Source organism: Neodiprion virginianus, chromosome 1, assembly GCF_021901495.1.
Source record: "Neodiprion virginianus isolate iyNeoVirg1 chromosome 1, iyNeoVirg1.1, whole genome shotgun sequence".
Lineage (NCBI taxonomy): Eukaryota > Metazoa > Arthropoda > Insecta > Hymenoptera > Diprionidae > Neodiprion > Neodiprion virginianus.
Genome location: NC_060877.1, coordinates 38,693,142 through 38,711,993, shown reverse-complemented (window position 1 = coordinate 38,711,993; position 18,852 = coordinate 38,693,142). Strand labels below are relative to the sequence as shown.

General features: G+C 36.3%; 6 protein-coding genes across 11 annotated transcripts in view; 2 read left to right on the top strand and 4 right to left on the bottom strand.

Moving 5' to 3' along the window:
* Window positions 1-469: 469 nt before the first annotated feature.
* LOC124304436 (WD repeat-containing protein 89) lies at window positions 470-4,060 on the bottom strand. 2 transcript variants are annotated; one of them, XM_046762692.1, is made up of 8 exons: window positions 3,701-4,060; window positions 3,187-3,640; window positions 2,881-3,107; window positions 2,447-2,787; window positions 2,053-2,181; window positions 1,750-1,844; window positions 1,563-1,665; window positions 470-1,459 (listed from the first exon to the last, which is right to left on the bottom strand). In XM_046762692.1, the coding sequence occupies exons 2-8, from the start codon at window positions 3,369-3,371 to the stop codon at window positions 1,304-1,306; spliced, it is 1,236 nt and encodes a 411-aa protein (XP_046618648.1). In that variant the 5' UTR covers window positions 3,372-3,640; window positions 3,701-4,060; the 3' UTR covers window positions 470-1,303. The 2 variants fall into 2 exon arrangements, with proteins under 2 accessions (XP_046618648.1, XP_046618640.1); XM_046762684.1 differs by having other exon boundaries at window positions 3,187-3,620.
* Window positions 4,061-4,465: 405 nt separating this feature from the next.
* Window positions 4,466-10,162, top strand: LOC124310500 (protein pigeon). 2 transcript variants are annotated; one of them, XM_046774508.1, is made up of 10 exons: window positions 4,466-4,775; window positions 5,103-5,242; window positions 5,300-5,621; window positions 5,886-6,148; window positions 6,292-7,526; window positions 7,671-8,015; window positions 8,165-8,379; window positions 8,589-8,792; window positions 8,899-8,970; window positions 9,078-10,162. In XM_046774508.1, exons 1-10 carry the CDS (start codon window positions 4,718-4,720, stop codon window positions 9,146-9,148), a joined length of 2,925 nt encoding a protein of 974 aa, XP_046630464.1. In that variant the 5' UTR covers window positions 4,466-4,717; the 3' UTR covers window positions 9,149-10,162. The 2 variants fall into 2 exon arrangements, with proteins under 2 accessions (XP_046630464.1, XP_046630465.1); XM_046774509.1 differs by having other exon boundaries at window positions 4,467-4,775; window positions 4,974-5,242.
* On the bottom strand, window positions 9,439-11,742 carry LOC124310504 (uncharacterized). Of its 2 annotated transcripts, XM_046774521.1 has the most exons (5): window positions 11,628-11,742; window positions 11,267-11,509; window positions 10,994-11,142; window positions 10,617-10,909; window positions 9,439-10,535 (listed from the first exon to the last, which is right to left on the bottom strand). In XM_046774521.1, exons 1-5 carry the CDS (start codon window positions 11,734-11,736, stop codon window positions 10,475-10,477), a joined length of 855 nt encoding a protein of 284 aa, XP_046630477.1. In that variant the 5' UTR covers window positions 11,737-11,742; the 3' UTR covers window positions 9,439-10,474. The 2 variants fall into 2 exon arrangements, with proteins under 2 accessions (XP_046630477.1, XP_046630476.1); XM_046774520.1 differs by having other exon boundaries at window positions 11,267-11,723.
* Window positions 11,743-11,896: 154 nt separating this feature from the next.
* LOC124310501 (atypical kinase COQ8B, mitochondrial) lies at window positions 11,897-15,930 on the top strand. 2 transcript variants are annotated; one of them, XM_046774511.1, is made up of 12 exons: window positions 11,897-12,042; window positions 12,290-12,483; window positions 12,778-13,353; window positions 13,609-13,828; window positions 13,951-14,075; window positions 14,190-14,274; window positions 14,341-14,456; window positions 14,546-14,708; window positions 14,816-15,018; window positions 15,129-15,281; window positions 15,369-15,469; window positions 15,669-15,930. In XM_046774511.1, exons 1-12 carry the CDS (start codon window positions 12,027-12,029, stop codon window positions 15,841-15,843), a joined length of 2,127 nt encoding a protein of 708 aa, XP_046630467.1. In that variant the 5' UTR covers window positions 11,897-12,026; the 3' UTR covers window positions 15,844-15,930. The 2 variants fall into 2 exon arrangements, with proteins under 2 accessions (XP_046630467.1, XP_046630466.1); XM_046774510.1 differs by having other exon boundaries at window positions 11,923-12,042; window positions 12,259-12,483.
* A 14-nt stretch (window positions 15,931-15,944) lies between these two features.
* LOC124310506 (uncharacterized) lies at window positions 15,945-17,602 on the bottom strand. The gene is made up of 3 exons (XM_046774524.1): window positions 17,208-17,602; window positions 16,803-17,017; window positions 15,945-16,342 (listed from the first exon to the last, which is right to left on the bottom strand). Exons 1-3 carry the CDS (start codon window positions 17,375-17,377, stop codon window positions 16,317-16,319), a joined length of 411 nt encoding a protein of 136 aa, XP_046630480.1. The 5' UTR covers window positions 17,378-17,602; the 3' UTR covers window positions 15,945-16,316.
* Window positions 17,603-17,739: 137 nt separating this feature from the next.
* Window positions 17,740-18,852, bottom strand: part of LOC124310502 (phospholipid phosphatase 1-like) — a 34,209-nt gene continuing 33,096 nt past the window's right edge. For both annotated transcript variants that reach the window (XM_046774512.1, XM_046774514.1), the window contains one exon: window positions 17,740-18,779. In XM_046774512.1, the coding sequence (XP_046630468.1) occupies window positions 18,411-18,779 (369 nt within the window). In that variant the 3' untranslated portion in view covers window positions 17,740-18,410. The remainder of the gene's footprint in view (window positions 18,780-18,852) is intronic.

The following is an 18,852-nucleotide window of genomic DNA, read 5'->3' as shown; positions in this document are numbered from 1 at the left end:
CTGCATTCAACTACATGTTTACTATTATTATTGTGATACCAGCTGTATTAATCAGCGCCACTATATTAATAATTATATTTTATTATCGTATTTACATATACACATACTTATACATAGTATTTGTCTATTTTATAACATCGTACTTTGATTCAAGCCATTCAACCAGATGATTTTGTAGAAACTGTTAGACGTAAGATTACCAGCACGATTTTATTCGAAAAAATGATTCATTGTAATAATAATGCTACTACTGTTATGACTATTGCTACTACTCCACTACTATGCTATTACCACTTTTAAACTATTACTAATAGTACTACGACGACGTCTACTACTACTAAATTTCAACAGACAACTGTTTGCGCGAGATGTTAATGTTTACTCGCGACACGCAGATATTTGTTTTTTGTACCGAATCTACATATATTAATTAGGTATATACCTGTTATTACAAAACCGTTTTTAAAACTTTATCCTTGTTGAATTATGTATAAATAAATAAAATAATAGTGGCTAGTAAGGTAATTCAGTATTGAAGATACCGGAGACTACACGTATTATGTAACTTAGGAAGAAGTGCTGAATACCAAAATGATTACAGATCAAGCAAGTAACATTATTAAAGACCGCATGTGTTGCATAGCAAGGAAACTCCGTTTCCAAACTTGAGCTTTCAGTAATACAAAGCGGGTACATGTAACCATTTTGACTGCTATTTGGAGTACTGAGTTTTACCTGTTTACTGTTTACTGCGATACTCCGACTCGTAAGACTAGAATCGAGCCTATGCTACCAATAACTCGTGAAGCCAAGCCATTCGCTGAATGAAATTGGTTGGTCAACTTCCCCATCCTGTCGTCTCATACGCCTCAACTCATTTGCATTTCTTACTGTAGTTACTAATTAACTTACTATGCTACGTTATCGAATCATTCATCATCGAATAAACAGCCAACTAAGGAAATCATACCTATTTATTGTAAATGTACATACAATTGTTATTGTAATAAAGGAGAACGTGAGGATAATAAATAATAATAAGCATAATATAAAAACGATTTATCAGTTAATCAAAACTTATTTCTTTTGATTCCTCCATGATATGAGACTGTTCTGTCTCTAGAACTGCAGGATGCAGTTACTGCGTTGAAAGACAATAATAGTTGTATGGAAAATTATATAATATTTATTCATTTAATATTCGATACAAAATTCAATAAAACTTATATGCTCAGATTGATTCACTTCTGATGTGCCAGTAAGCACACGTTAATTTGTATCAAGGATTACGAGATATATTACTTCAATATGGTTTTGCCTTGTGAGGCTTGTCTCGTCCTTTAAATTTGTTTATTTTGGGGTGCAATCTATTATTGGAATTTGATCGAGACGATGCAGATTCCTCTTGTTTCCAGATGCTAACAATACCACTTTCACCACCAGTCACCAAGTAATTGTTCTATCGAAGAGAAAAGAGTATTGATTCACTTATGATATTTATTTTCAAGCACTGTAAATGGATACTAAAATGTATTGAAATATGATTTACATAATCGTGTTACCTTTTCATCAAACCAGCTGTCTCGAACAACTTGTTTATTCTCTGACATCATACAGCACGCTTTCAATTTATCCTCTTTCACAGTAAGACATCTTAGGCTCTCTCTGAATGTAAAATTGAAAACTGAATAGACTACGAACTGTAGTACTGTCTGTGTCTATGTTACTGGACATTTTTTTAATTCTTACCGTTTACTATAACTGCAACCAGCTAGCAGAAAATTATTGTCTGTCAGAGACTCTGTGTGCATTCTTACAATGTAACAATTTTCCGGATCTTCACTCTGAGTTCAGTTTTAATAAAAACATTGTTTTGGGATAAGATTTTGTCAGTATCATACAATATCATCGACATGATTTCAAATTCCCAATGTTTCAAAAATATATATGATGGAAGATTTATGTTAATGTATAAGTATAATGCGGTAAATTTGTTGCTTAACTAGATGCAAGAATTTCTCAATGAAGTCTACAACAACAAATGAAACCTACCTGAAAAGTTGCTAATTCTTCTCGATCGAATTTTGCATAAGGAGCAGCACCTTCGCAGTCCCAAAGTTGAAGGGCATTCGTGTGCGTTCCACACCACAGTTTTTCTTCACCCAGCCACCCTAGTCTGTCCTTTGGTTTAAATTTGTGGAAAAAGAAACAGATTTTGTCAAGTAAAATTCAACATCTCCAGTTCTCTATCATAGAAGATTCCCTTTGCTAAAATGTACCAAGTTTTCAATAAGCATAAATACTTGAATCAGACAAACGGTTATTTCGATGTGCGAAATTCACTATTTCGATATTATTATACTTCAATATTAAAGCAGCTGATTGGATACATAAAGTATTACAGCACTACCGGAAGTGATCACTACAGCCATAAGGAAAAACTCACCACCGATGATTCAGTATTAAGGGAATGTGTGAGTGCCATGTCTTCATTGGGTTGCGTTAAGTCAAAAATGTTGATAAGACCGTCAGTACTACCGGAGGCTAGTAAATCTCTTCTGCTAGGATGAAATGCAAGGGTGGTTATATCATCTGTATGAGACTGCCAATATCCACCAAGCAAAGATTTTCTTCCATGTGTTTTGCTTGTGGGATATCTAGTGTCCCAGAACAATATGAACACGTCACCCTCAATTAAGTCTGTACCCCCGGCCATGACTCGTTCATCTTGGCATATGTCAAAACTTGCAAGACTCTTTATCTTTCCATTATCATCTCGTTCATCAGCTACAATGATCAAAGAAATTCGAAAAATCAGAATCCACCTATGGGTTACTTGTGGGCCCAACTAAGTTTGGATTAAAGAATCCTTGATGTCACCTTTGAATTGTGTTACCATCCTTCCTTTGGAACGTAAATCATACAGCATAATAGATCCATTGCTGGAGGCGCAATACAACAAATTTTGATGCATGGGACTAAACCTGATTCCAATTATTGAGGCTTTATTGTCATCGAGTGTCGCAATCTTACTTAATGTTTCACCGACTGCATAAACATTGCAGGTGTAATCGGAAAGTGCAGTGCCTATCTTGAATTCTGTACCGCTGGAATGTTGGGGACAAATTACTAGCATCGAGAAATACAATTCGCTGTACTTTATAACCACTAAATGCGCATATATACCTCGTGGCACAAATCCCAAGAATGTAGTTCTTATCCAAAGATACTGCCTCTTCCGCAGCAAGCGCGAAATCGAATTTGTCTTGCACACTTCCTGCATCGTCTTCCCGGCGATTTGATCCATTAATTGAACTATCGTCAGTGTGTTTCACAGACAAATGCTCCAAGGATTCGAGTATCTCGGACATCTCAGATTGTGGTTCAATTAAAGAATGCGATATAGAGTCAGAAACATTAACAGTTATTTTATCCAGGATCAAAACTCCTTAACTAAGTAAAACTAACGATAACTGTAGAATAGGTTATATTATCTCGTTGCGGTGTTTTTTCAAAAATCGAGAAAACGGCTAATTCGCTACACGTGGTAGGATTCGCGCATTTTATGCGCCACTCGTTGGGCATGCGCAGTAAATGTGCATTTCAGGAATAATCGGGAACTGAAAAAATGGATAAAATGCTAAAAAATTAAATTAGCGTGAGTGCAAGCTTAAACCTACTAGTTATTGTCATTGATTACCGTATTCTTCAATCCATTGATGCAAACTATTCATTATTCCGTGAAATTCATATTGTTTTCTACCTTCTCAATCGGACATGTAAGGCATCGAACCAAAAGAAGTCAAATATAAACTGTTTTTATAAGACTGACACCCCTGGGTAAATTTTTGTGACCAATTTTCGGCGGGCAAGTGGGCCCAGGTGGGCCTGGGAGCGTAGGAGGGTTCTGCTCTATCGACTTTACCTAACGAGCTCGCACTGACATTCGTAGCAACCAAAGTACTGTCTGTATGAAAGCTTGAGATTAAGTCGGTACAAAGTGAGTACCTAAGACTGAAGAATATATCTTTAGTCAACGGCTGACTATCGAAGCGCCTAGCCGATTGAGTCTAGAATCGGCAGGAAAGATAGAGTGCGTATTTCTTGTCTGAGGTGTAAAAACTAAAATCATTATACATCATATCATATCATCATACATCATCATACATAGTACATATTAAAGTTTGAAACGAAGGTTTGGATGTCGGATGTTCAGTAATCGTCGACAACGAAATCAGCTAGCCGAATTCTTCATGAATTCCTCAGTCTGGAAACAACCGCGCAGTAGAAAGAACGTAATAAGGGTAACTGTCTTTATAGTCTTCAGTCAACGCATTGTGTCAGTACCCATTTTCATGATTGACTTTTCCCGCCGATGCGTTAATTGAATGCCCATGAAAATCACGTTATTAGAGCACCAGCGTTAGCTGGTGGTGACGGCATGTCTATAGAAACTCTGGTACAGACTGGGGTCGATTGGCCCGTTCGGTTAGACCTCTGGTTAGACGCTCTCCAACGCTCTCTATGATTATAGCAGAACGTATACATATGACATGGAACAAGTATCGCCCCCTCGATTGCTTCCCATTTATTGTTGGTTTCTCGTATTATCTTTACAGGAATACAGATAATTTTCAGATTCGACCCGTGATAATACCACAGAAAGCAAGAAACGATCGAACAACTTTACTGATTAAAAAATTTGCTGTCCACCGGTATGGCGGGCAATCTGGCTGCAAAGCTTTGTTCATCCTTACATGACAGGGCTGTTAAAGGTAATACATGTGCACATATTAACGTTTTTAATTTGACGTTTGACGTATTGGAAATCGTCGCGATAAAATATGTAGAGACCACATTTCTTTGTATCCCTAAAAAAATCCGAACATTGATTTATGCTTAGAATTACTACCGACTGTTGATCCATACTTGACAAAAACAAATTATCGATGTATTTTCTTAATGTTATCTAGATGACATATACGTGCTGCGCGCGCAATCACGGTTTTATGCAGAAAATTTGAATGTGATTGACAGACGAACAACATTAAAGATGACGACCTATCTCGTATTTGATGATTTTCTCACATTGTGAATTTCAGCCGAACAATGGAAGTTATTGGGACAAGAGAAAGATGGATCATTATTAGTTGGATGGATAGAAGAAAATTGTGCCGAAGATGAACCAATGCGATCACATTCTGTAATTGGCCATTATGATAGGGCAAAGGACAACTTACAGGTAAATTATTCCATGTCTGCCTAATGTATATATTCCCATCTTGACTTGTTTCCTTAGGTTTTGCACGAATTCTCTCAAGTACTGAACATTGTTCAAGCTACAATAAATCAATGTCATACACTGCTTGGCTTTGTTACTAAGTCTGTCTCTCCAGTGGTTGATCAAACATCGCTAACTGACTCCGGAACAGAAAATAAAATGCCACAGTTGTGTGAAGATTCGGAGGTGTATCAAGTTTATGTCATAGAGCTTTGTTCAAGCACTAAAGATCTTCACAATTTAGAGCTGGAAAGAAGTAAGCAGGTGCGAATTCAATTTCTCTACAAGCAACGCCCACAGAGAGATTCCGACAAGTTCCTAGTCCTTATCCATCAGGAATGTAAGTTTCAATCGAAGTGGATTTCACTCAGTAGGATAGTATAAATCCTAGCTGCTTCTACCGTTACCACTGTAATAATCACCAGTCATCAAAATTCCATGCTGACACATGATGTGCTGGATTTTTTGCTCTCCTAACTGACTACTATTGATTAAGTGACTAAAATTGAACATGATATATGTTTAAGCACTTGCCAAAATAACAATCAATTTTTTTCTAAAAACCACATCCGTTGACAATTTATTTATTCATTTTTGCACACAGCTGTAATGTTGTACACAACTTACTTTGACATATCCGACGAAGAAGCTAATTCAGTAAAGGAACTGAATTCAGAATCTTTGGTCCGGACATTTATCTGGGCTCAATGGGACTCTGTAAATCAAGTATTATATCATATACATCATCGCAGATCCACAACAAGCTTAGTTACAGAAGAAGCTAGCAATAGTCAACCAAAAACACCTGGATCGTACCCAACACTGAGTGGTCTCCAGTTCCATGATGATCTACCCCATGAAACAGTTGTAAGTTGAATTTTCTTTGCTCCAACCACTCCGACAACACTGCCTATTTCCATACGGATTATTTTAGTATTATTGGAAATTTTAAAGGTAAACATTTTTCCATTTTTTACTATGGGTTTAAATTTTTTTTTGTCTGGTTTCAGTTAAATATACCATTGAATCTACCTCAGCTGCCTGGTTCCAATCATTGTGGAACATACGAGGATGACGTGATTCCCTTAAGAGTTCATGACTGTTCGTTGGACTTAATTGTTGTATCAGACCCAAAGGGGATGGTATGCATATGCCATCATTATCTCTATCGTCCTGAAAATCAGGTGCAAGACCCAATAGAGAACAGCTGTCTCTCCGATCTCAACACGGTACATTTTGCATACTCCGTTACTGTTCTTCATCATAGCTGTGTAATCCATTGCGTCGTACCAGGGATACCTTGGGTACGTGCCAAGTTGATGAGGCCAACCTTTGCTATATACGGCGATCATCACATGGTCGTATTTGTCCAAGGATCCTTCACACACTTGTTGGAGATTGGTGTGACTCACGAACCGTGTTGTCATATTCTATCTGGTCCACTAACTTGCGTACCACTACAGTCTTCTTATCTAGTACCTTTGCTAGACCTGAACAAGAATGATATTGCAGCTAATAGTAATAGTAATAATAGCAATAATAGTGAAAGGCCTCGGAGTATGAAAGCTAGTGAGAGTCGTACAAATACTAACACAAAAAACACTAATTCTGCAAAGTCGGACAGTTATGGCGGTTTGATGAATTCAATTTCTAATCCATTAACTGTAGATCTTCCAACATTGGACCTTGTGCCATTGATAATACCTGCAGACTTCTTGATCGATGTATTTCGTAAAGAAACATCTGTTGAAGTGCGACTTGGCATTCTTCACTACTTCCTGATTCATCGAAATGATCCCGATGTAGTTATAGAACTAATTTCCATCATAGCTCAGAAGCCTAGACTGTTGAGTGTTGCACGACTTTTGGAAGAAATTCTCATTTCTGGATCATATGCAGCAGTGCAAAAAAATTTGCCTGCAGATGCGCAGCAATTAATATCGTTGCTGCCGTTTACTACAATGCAAAATAGCTCAAACACTGAAATCAAAGTGAATGATCTAACCGTCACCCTTAGCCATGAAAAATTATGGAATACTTCCGTTATGCTGTTGTCTCCACAACAACGACTGGTTCCCTACTGCAACGATCTATGGACCCAACTATGGGATCAGCTGGGCAAATGTAATAGTGATAAACCAAGATTCAAACCAAGTCAAGTTGCCGAAAAGCTTATGGTCTCCTTGGCCTGTTATCAACCAGAAGCCTTATCTAGATCTAGCACGCCAATGTCGCCTAGTGGAGGGTGAGCCAACAAAAATATTTTGAGCTGATCACCAGCTAAGCTGTTTTGTATAAGTCATGATTTACAAAAATTTTCTAGGCTTACTGTAAAGTAAAACCAAGTACGTTGGATGTACCGTCATGAATTACTGCGATACATTTGCAGATTCGCAGTGACAGCAGCTTCCTTGGGAGAGCTAATGGGCTGTCGAGGGAATAACAAGATGTTAGATTCCAATTTGCCATTCGTTGAGGTGGAGAATTGTACAGCCTCGAAACAAGAGCACGTTGTATCAGTGAATTTGCGAGAGCTCTCGATGCACCTTTTGAAACACGGAACTCAAACATCGACAATGCGATTGCAGGGAATCTGTACCCCTTTGCACTTGCATGCAATGGCAACTAGACACGTAGCTGCTCAGTTAGAAACCTCACGCTCACTGTGTCAAATGCTTTGTCGAGCCTCCAGCGTTGACGCAAAAACTGAACAAGAACAAGGATTTATTCTTATGTAATAACGTTTGCAAGCTGTGAATTTTCTTGTTCTAGATCTGAAATTCTGTTTCCCATGTTCCAACTACTGTAATTTTACTATATTCTATGCATTTCTAGTATGAAATTTAAGTTACAACTTAGTAATTCTGTGAATTTGTGTTACAGTGATCAGTTGGATGAAGCCAGACGTTCTTTATTATTTACCCTACTGGAACGCTATCGTTATGCCATTGAAAGTACTGCATTTCCATTACCACAAGGGTTCACATCTTTTTTTACCTACCTTGGATACCGCAGTCTCAAATATCCAACATTCTTACAGTATGTACAAAGAAATGTATTTGAGCTACAGGTTGATGTTATGAAAGTAATCATGGCTGGTGAGTTAATCAGAATTTTATCCACCAATGAATTTGGTACGTAGTGAATTTCTGTAGTCTAGAAAAGGAATTTCATGGGGTTACTAAGTTGTTAGATGTAAAATTGATATCATCTTTTTGGTTTATGCGAATCAGTAGATTCTCAATAATTCGTTGTCTATTATTTAGTTGACTAACTATATATATAATAATACCAAAAATATCTTTAGATTCAGGTGACACAAAAGATGGAGTCTGTAGAAAATTAGGCTTGCTTTCCTTACTACCGAGATCTAGAGCAAAAAGACTTCTTAATCAGTGGTTACATCCCGTTAGTTTGATGTTACGAGCTCGGGAACACGCTACCAACATACTATCTGGAGAAATTTCCCAGTGCCGTGGAAGAATATCGCAGCATCATATCAATCATAATGGTTGGCCAAATTCAATTTGATCTTTGTTTTTAGTTTAGAATTCTAGAATTAGTAATAGCAGAAGGAAGCAGTGACCACAAGTAATACTTTTTTGATTATTTTCTAGGATTAGCAGCTTTTCCTTCGGCAGACCGACTTTCACCACTTGACACATTCCTAGATTTGCTGACTGCAAAAGGTACAGTTTGAATAATTCTTCATTGATAAATTTTTTCTGTATCCAGACAGGTTTTGTATCAGTTCATTATTCTTTATTATTATTAATGCTTGATCTTGACTTTGCAGCTAGTCTCACAGAACTAGACTTTGGTTTGCTGATAGAAGCGACAGTAACGTCAACAGAAGATTTTCTATAATCAGGACCACTGCTAGATACATAGCGATTGACTTTTGATTGTAGAATATATCTGTGCCATTGTATCATAGTGGGATGAAGTATCTAGTTACATATTCTGACTAATATATCATCATTCTCGTACCAATGGCTCAAACAAGTTCTTGGCTTACTTTTAAAGTTGACTGTGCATTCATACGTTTTTATGCAACGTATTCGTAGTTTATAAAAATAAAAAAGATGAACGGTGCAATATTTTATCATTCTGAGTATTCCGTGCTTCTTTAAATGTTCCAGGGAGTATTTCAGTTCTGATTTTATGATGCATTTATTGTACGTATAAAAATACCATGGAAATCCTTCACAATTTTTAAACAAATGCTAAAGCGTAATTTAAAAAAAAAAAAAAGATGCCCGTATTCTTTAAATATTGCCATACAGTATTGTGATAGACCTAGGGTGTGCTAAAATTCTCAATAAGTAGCAAATAAGAGTTGGTTTCTACTTTTGGTTTTACCAATCTACATCTTCCTATCTAGAAATTATTGTTCAATTCCGTGTGTTGTGCTTTATATTAAAGGTATGATATTATATAGTAATTTTATTTACGTGGTACTGCTAGTTTAATAAGTTTCCGAAAGTGGGATATTGTGCAATAATGTTTTAATACAGAGCTACATCTCCGTACAATCAGAATAATTATGGGTCTGTATTTTTAACCGTCTTTTACTTAGTCATGTCGAAAATTAAACAAAATCTTATTATAAATGATTTATGGTTTCGGCGACACTGTTGAAATTTATAATGTTTGTGCAAGTGATAACAGTTTTTCATAGCAAGTAATTTTATCTGAATGTGAATTGCATCTGAAATGAGCATGATGATATGTCTTAGTCTTTAGTCTCTTTTCATGATGATGGGTTCAAACTAGATTTAAAGCATTGAACCAAATAGCTTCACGCGACTTAGATGATATAAATAAATTTTGTTCAAACTTTGTATCATTTTTGTACAACAATAAATTGTATTACAGTTATTTGGCGTGCAATTCAATTATCTAACAGGAATATAAAATTTACCAAACATTTGAGGTATAATACTCAACTTCACATCACAAAAATATAGGCTTATACACGGTCTAATTCATAGAAATAAAAATCATAATATAACCTCGGATTTAAAGGTATAGAGCTTATTAGTATAATCATTATATATATATATATATAAAAAAAAAACAAACAATATTGCTATAGTAAAAAAAAAAAAAAAGAACTGATTACGAAACAGAACTGAAAATTCGAGGTACAGAGTAAAACCAATCGGAATTTTAACATTGCTCTCCTATGAGTTACCGAGCACCGTCTGGCATAATTGGATCACCCATTTCTATCAATGCATTGTTTTGGTAGCTAGAAAAAAAGTTACATTTATCCATCTAACCACCTACACAACAACGCTGGGACAGTGATTACCATTCACCTTATGCTTACCTATTACCAGGTATATTCAATATACGTTTTTGAGGAATAGGGAGTCGCTCTCTGAAGAACTTGTACTTGTCTCCATTGAAGACTAGAAGGGATGATCTGGTGGAGCATTCAAGGAATTTTTGCATATGAATGTCCCTACAGATGATGTCATAATTTTCTACAAGACTCAATGGAGGGTCTATGAAATAATAATTGTCACGTAATGGTTTAGTGCCTGGGGGAAAGGCAAAGGCCTGATGCTCGTCTGTTAGCCTATCCAATCGTGTTTGCATCTCTTTTCTTCTGTGTGTGATCTAGATTATGAAAATACCAGTTTGTCTATTAGGATTGATACACAAAAATGGATTATTACAAGAAAAAAGAGAAATAGACAGCACTTGGAAAGGGTTCCTTATTCCTCGCTTCAGATTATTTAGCATTTCAGGTGGTGTGAATAGCGGGGGTCTGCGGTTCCAATTCAGAGGTGGACGGGGATGAACATGTTCCGGTACACATGGCTTCTTAGGACTTGGATATCTGATTGGCACTACAAAGCAGAGAAAAACCTCAAAGTACATATAAGTTCTATGTGCTTTGCTTTCTTGAAAAGTATATCCCTATAGTGCATTCACTCTAGAGCAAGAAAAATGCTATACTCTGTAGATACTAACAGTTGATTTCCTCATTGAAGCAGCTTTTCTGCTGACATCCCTGCACGAAGCAGTTCAACCATTTAGGTTTCTCATGATGTTTCAGTGTCCTCTCATGTTTCGTGTCAAGTTTCAAATCATGTTTTGATTTAAACGGACAAGGGCAACGGTGGCTCGTCTTCGTTCCCTTCGTATTTTTGATAGTATGAAGATTCTGTACTTTTGAAGCAGCTTCCTTCGAATGCTGGCAGCGAAGTACATTGCCTATGTGTTTTAACAAGAGGAGTGTGAAAGCTTGAAAAGGCAAATTATCAAGCGTTGTGAAGGCAAAAAATTGTAGAGACGAGAAAAAGGTTGATGTAACAATTAATTCTACGTAAACCTTCAATTTTCGCATTTTTACTCGGTGCCTGTGCAACAAAAGTGCCCTTGTGGGTTGTTGAGTTTTTTCGGGTGCAGGGACATATTTCGATGCCATTTTCACAGCTCATGTTAAGTACATAAAATAAATAGGTTATAAAAATTGATGTATGACGAGGTTCCACGAATTGCTGATAAACTACCCTTGTCCAACTTCACGTAAATCGTAGATCCACACACATAACCTTGCTTACGTAACATCGTAAAGTCTATGTTACAGACTCAATGCCACGGGCATGAGCACGAACTTTGGTTATTTTCAATACATATTACCCAATGTGGTGCAAGTGCAACAACCAGAAAAATACGGTAGTAAACATTGCGACTCGATTTGGCGGCTGATCCACTGACGCGTTATTGTATGCACGTTATTTATGGTGAGCATTGTATATTTGTCACGTTAAAATATTATTTATTTTGAATTTCAATGTGATTTCTCGGAGTTCTCGAGCTAAAAGTAACCTCAAGAAATTATTCTCAAGTCATATCTTGTAGCTGTTGAAGCAGCATTTTATTACGTTTGTAATATTCCAGTTTCATTGTAACAATCAGTTATCTTTTATGGAGCTCAAAGTTGTTTTTTTTAAATCTAGATCCAAGCTGATTACAATGTTCATTTAACAGCAATGTCACGACCATGGACCACAGACTTCTTAGGCGTAGTACGCGGAGCGCAAGCCGTAGCTAATGCAGTATTAAAAATCCAAGAAGATAGTATAAAACAGGCGGTAACTCATTCCAGCCTCAGAAATTTAGCTCAAGACAATCTCAAAGCGGTGGGGAAACAACTGGAAAATATTGATCCAAGTAAGGTTCCTGTAAGTTCCAAAAGAATATATCAGATTTAGTTATGCTCATTTTTTCTTAGTTATATTAATATACTTTTAGGCTAATACAGTTTCTGATCAATTATAGAAATAACCAAGAAATATTTTCGTCCTTCTTTACTCATAGCTCTTCGAGCCATTGCATATGATTAATGAACTGAAATAAAGAAATGGTTCAAGTTTTGACGTACTATCCTGTATAAATATAAAAGTACTGTGTATCATCATTTCACTTAGAATCGTATGTAAATAGCCGCAGGTACGATTACATCTATTTTATTCTAGAATAATGTGGCTGCCGGTGTGAAAGAGACCTTAGAACGTGTGTCTGTGCTTGGCACAGGTATAACGCGATATGTGGCATTTAGAACGAGTAGCGCTACAGGGTATTGTGACGCACTTCAGCAGAAATACCATAGTAAAAGTACTTCAAGTCAGAGTGCAGACTCTGTGCCTAACGATGATAACGAGGGTGTTCCGGGTTTTCAGAAATCCGCATCCAGTAGAGGAGAGACTGAGACTCGTGATGAGATAAAAACTCCAGTGTCACCCAAGAAATTTGCAAGTGTAAAAGAAAAAATTGAAACTATTGCCACATTGGGAGAAGATATACCGAAAATAGAGCTGTCTAATAAAGACAAAAAATTACTAAGAAAACTTGAATTAGAACATGAAGAAAGAATCAGACGGCAGAAGCCAGAAGGAAATACAATACTCGACCCAATTACGGATAGTAAAGGAAGTACATTAAATAAAGAAATTATTAATAGCAATGATAGCAAAGAAAGTACTGAAAGCAAGAAAAATGATTCAACCGTCCGAGTTCATAAGGCGATGCCTTCTGTGAGGCCTAGACAATCTGTAAGTTTAGTTTTATTCAAAAACATTGAATGCATTAACTAGCGTTATCACTTGTCATTATCATATTAGAAGAAAAGTACAACAATTATATAGATAGTAATGGATATATAAATATATAGATAGCAAAAGAAATACTGCTAAGCTCGACCCAATTTTATCAGGCAATATCCTTTGAAACAATTACTGAAAATGGAAACACTCGGGGAATTTACAAGTTGAATATGCAATCGAGCAATTTAATTCGTGTTTGAACAGCTTTCAGCGAATGCACGTCAACGAAAAGTGCCATCTACAAGATTTCAGCGCGTGGTTAGTTTTGGAACTCTGGGCTTAGGGCTTGGAATTGGAACAATGGCTGAGTATACGCGACGCACTTTGGGATTAAAAAACCAAAGTGTCTCACAGTCTTTGGACAGCATGTTCCTCACAAAAGCCAACACAGAACGAATCGTTTCTACATTGTGCAAAGTTAGAGGTAAAAAACTTTTACCTCATTACAATGAATACTATTGTTACACTATCGTGGCTAAAGATCTAGCATTTGCATAGAGATGCTGTAAATCTGTTCGAAACGTTAACTGTCATTTACATTTTTAGGTGCTGGACTAAAAATTGGCCAGATATTAAGTATTCAGGATAACAGCATTATAAGTCCTGAATTACAGAAAGCTTTTGAAAGAGTGAGGCAGAGCGCAGACTTCATGCCAACATGGCAAGTGGAGGTATACTGTTTTTTGTAAAATATACATATAATAAGACTGCTCCATGCACAAGAGTTTGGACCATTATAGCTGTTATATTATATGTGAGATAACACAAAATACTTTGTATTTCAGAAAGTATTGAGCAATGAACTCGGCTCTGACTGGAGAAGTAAACTATCCAGCTTTGAGGATAAACCCTTTGCAGCTGCATCTATTGGTAATTCAATAATACGCGATTTAACTTGCTTTTATGTGAAAAAAATTAATTCAAGAAATTTTTCAGGCCAGGTACACAATGCCGTATTACTGGATGGAACTCCAGTAGCTATGAAAATACAGTATCCAGGCGTAGCTGAGGGAATTCAAAGCGATATCGACAATTTGGTCAGCGTACTGAAGGTGAAAAGATTGCGAATTCTAAGAATGGCTTAATTGAGCCAAGTGAACAACCATTTGACCACTAATGGGGTGCTGTTTTTTCGTTTCAGATATGGAATATATTTCCGGAAGGAATGTTTATTGATAATGTAGTCGAGGTGGCTAAAAGAGAGCTCGCTTGGGAAGTAGACTATGTCAGGGAAGCTGAATGCACAAGAAAATACAGAGATCTAATATCTCCATATTCAGATTACTATGTGCCAAAAGTTATTGGTAATACTTGCTGATCTAAAGGACCATAAGATTTTGATGTGGTTGGAAATACAAACAGGTTACTTATAATACAGTCTTCTTGGTCTACAATGAAATTACGTTCACAGACGAATTCAGCACCAAACAAATTTTCACATCGGAATTAATTGATGGTATACCAGTCGACAAATGCGCAGAAATGGACTCCGAAACTAGAGAACATATATGCAAGATGGTGATGCGCCTTTGCTTACTGGAATTATTTGACTTTCGCTACATGCAAACAGATCCAAACTGGGCAAACTTCTTCTACAATCCCGAGACTAGGCAGGTATGCAAATTTTGCACATCTTAATTTTAACTAATTAGAAAACGTTTGATTTAGATCAAGTAGGTACATTTAATGTTTCTATCACTGAACAAAGCCACCTGTTGTTTTAGCTTACATTATTAGATTTTGGTGCGTGCAGAGCCTATGATAAACGGTTCATGGACCAGTATATTGAAATAATTAAAGGCGCAAGCGAAGGTGATCGGGAAAAGGTTCTACAGTTGTCCCGTCAAATGGGATTTCTAACTGGATATGAGTCCAAGGTACAGATTAGTTCACTGATTTGATTAATTGAACATGATTTCTTTCTAAACTGTTAAATCGAACCTACATTTGATTATCAATTTTAGGTGATGGATGATGCTCATGTAGACGCAGTCATGATTTTGGGTCAAGTTTTTGACGAAAAACACGAGTATTTTGACTTTGGTGGCCAAGATGTTACAAAAAGGTAAGCTGAAACCCTAAAACATACTACTCACATTAACATATACCGTGTGTGTAATGATGAATTTCTCAATAGAACGATAGTTCCACAGATGCCTGTTTTGTTGATAACAATGATTAGGATTGATTACAAACGATTGAATTGCAGTAGTTCTGGACTAACATAAGTACACTCACTTTAATTGTCAATCTTTGTATTACAGAATTCAAACTTTGATACCTACAATACTCAATCATAGACTATGTCCACCGCCCGAGGAAATATATAGCCTGCACCGAAAATTATCAGGAGTATTTTTGTTATGCGCAAAACTTAACGTAAAAATCAACTGCCGTGATTTGTTCCAAGAGGTATATAGAAATTATCAGTTTGATTAGCTTAAATGATTTGTTAAATAAGTTTTCAACAGCGTGAAATATTCAATGTAATATAATGTGAACAATAAATTATTTTATTTAACGCTATTTAGAGCAAGAGTATTAATTATTTTTTCTTTTAAGAAGTCAATCAGTAGAAATCGAGTAACACCTTAAAAGTGAGTTTGTGATTACGTATTTGCACAACATTTTATCACTTTGCTCCAACTTCTATTTTTTCAAATCGATGGAGATATGAATTTGTGTAAGACTCAGTTGTGTAAATCAGTTTGTAGGTGTCAATTTTTGCTGTTTTTCGCTACCCTTTTTCAACGTATGCTTCACATTGGTTGTTGATTTAAACTTTATTTTTTGAAAATTTCGGTATATGTCCAACTCCTCTCCTGTAATTGGTAAACGTCCTTTGTTGTCGTACTTCGGCTCCGTTTGCATCTTGTATCGAAAATCGTTCCCAGTTTCATCAGGTTTGTATCTTAAAAATGTTTTCCATCGCCAGAATCTGTATACATAATGTTATTAAAATTGATTTCGACTTGATGAAATGCGATTGAAGATTCCGTCTTGTGAAATATGAATACAGTCTAGTCAGAATTGTAACTGTAGCTGTAAGAAATATATCCAGAATTTAGCCAAATCTGAAATTACTTACTTTTCATCTGGATAGAGTACAGAGGAATATTTTTTGTTTGGTAAGTTGTATACAAATTCTTTCCATTCCTGTTTTATATCTTCATTGTCAATGGACAGGGTAGAGATTTGATTGTAATTTAGTCTTTCCAAAAAAGGTAGAGGGAGTACATGAAAGGTATAGCTCTTGTTCTGATTTGGGTAATATTGGTAGAAAAGAGATCTTGGATATTGTCCTACGATATTTTTCATTATGTATTCTTATTCATCGCAATTGAGGTGACGATAAATATACTTCAAACCATTACATAACAACTATTATAGCAACAAACCGGCATCCATTCCTTGTGGTGGTTCGAAAGTTACTTCCTTTGGAACTGTTTCCTTCTGAGAGCACATATCCATTTTAAGGGAGGATGGTGTCCCACTACTGTTTATTTTTGAAAGCTGTGGCTGACAGGATTCTATCACATAGGCATCTAAGTTTGCCTTCAGCGAATCGGGGTGAAGTATAGAAGGTTGGACAGATCTGGGTGGATCTGGCACTCTATATAAGTATTTAAAAGTTTACAAATGATCAGCTACTGGATGCAGGACACGAATAAGAAATACAGATAATGGATTTTTTCATTACTACAAATCACATGATGCCAACGAGTATCAAAGTGTTGTGACGGAAAAATTTCAGAATATATCGTTTATAGCCTTAGTGCTTGAGAAATAATGTGAGTTGATACTTGTAATGTGGTGACAACTCGTTGCATTTGCATCCTCGCAAACCATTTGGTCGGACTTGATTGCTTCCGATTTGGGGTAAGCCACATAGTTGACATAAAGTGTCCTTAGGCCCGCAGGAATTCAAATGAGTTCCATCTGCCTCTGCAAGTTTGGGCTCACTGGTAGTCATGTTTGCATTATTCTCAACTCAGATAAGTATTTGGAGCATATTTTGGAAGAGCATCACAGGATGCAATTGAGTTTAGATAAGGACAGTGTAAAGCTGTAAATTCCCAACTGTAACACGAACGATAATAAAAAGAATGAAGAAGCAGAAGAGGCACAATGAGACTGTTTATAGTGATAATTTGTGATTTGACATTTCATTATAAACGTCAAACTTCATATTGAACTTGGATAAAGTCAAATTTTTATCGGAACATTACATATCATTCAAGTTTTAAGCTCCCTAGAATAAGTAGAATATAATAACAAGTGTGAGCGTCGTCCTATTACGTACTTGACCCGCACGCAAAAAAATAGTCATACGTGTTACTTCAATTATATATTTGATATGTGTATATATATAGGTATATATACCGTATGATATGTACAATTCAATAAAATCTATAGTCATATTTTTTGGACTATATAACACGATATCATGAGGTGGTACACCACTGTCCTAAGTATTAAAATACTGGTCACCAAAATATTTATTATTTAAATAACATTACATTCTAATATAAATTATTTCGTAACATTAATCTTTACAAGTATATACAAATTATTCGACCTGTGTGATGCATTTTTTTAACTAGTACAGAATAACAATTGATTTCTTGCGGATACATATGAGTTATTTTACTCAATTCGACTTGGATGATTCGAGGTCCGGTAATGAAAACCAAGTGAGTTATTTCAAATCAATATTCTATCGCACGTAATTGGCCCACATATACCTGTCCAAACTTATACACATATGTACGGAAAAGTAAAAATATTCACAAGAATGAAGTGTACATTCTATAAAATTTAGGCGGGCTTTACAACGTGCAGACACACAACTGTTCCTTTGTTTCTCATCATAAAATATTAAAGTGAGGGTATAGGCCGTATAGTTTACTAAATACACGCATTCAACCATTTACACACATTTAACAACGATAACAATAATTTCGGTAATCACAACTATCTCTCAATTTCATCGAGAGAAAGTCAATTCATTCTTTCCAGCTAGGTGTGACGACGTCACCCATTTCTCGATTTTCTACGCTGGTGTTACTTAATAGTTTTCTAACGCTCTGATGCCGTCTATTGTCATAACCATGGTGCCCATTTTCAACAGACTCACCACGAGCCCAATCAGAGCTATCGTCTTTAAGAACAAATTCCTTGCAATTCACTTTGACGCAGTAAAAACCAGCAGCAATTCCCATAATAATTCCAGCAAGGACATCCCACCAGTGATGTCTGTGATCGCTTAATCTAGTCATACAGCAGACGATGCCCCAGCAAAGAACCAAGCACTGCATCCAGGGTTTGAACAGAGTGGTTAACGCTCGATTGGGAAGACGTTTTTGGAGGTACCACTGTAAGAAAAATATCAAAAATTATTTCCAACACATCACAGTTTCGAAAGAATCAAGAGATAGAACAAATCCA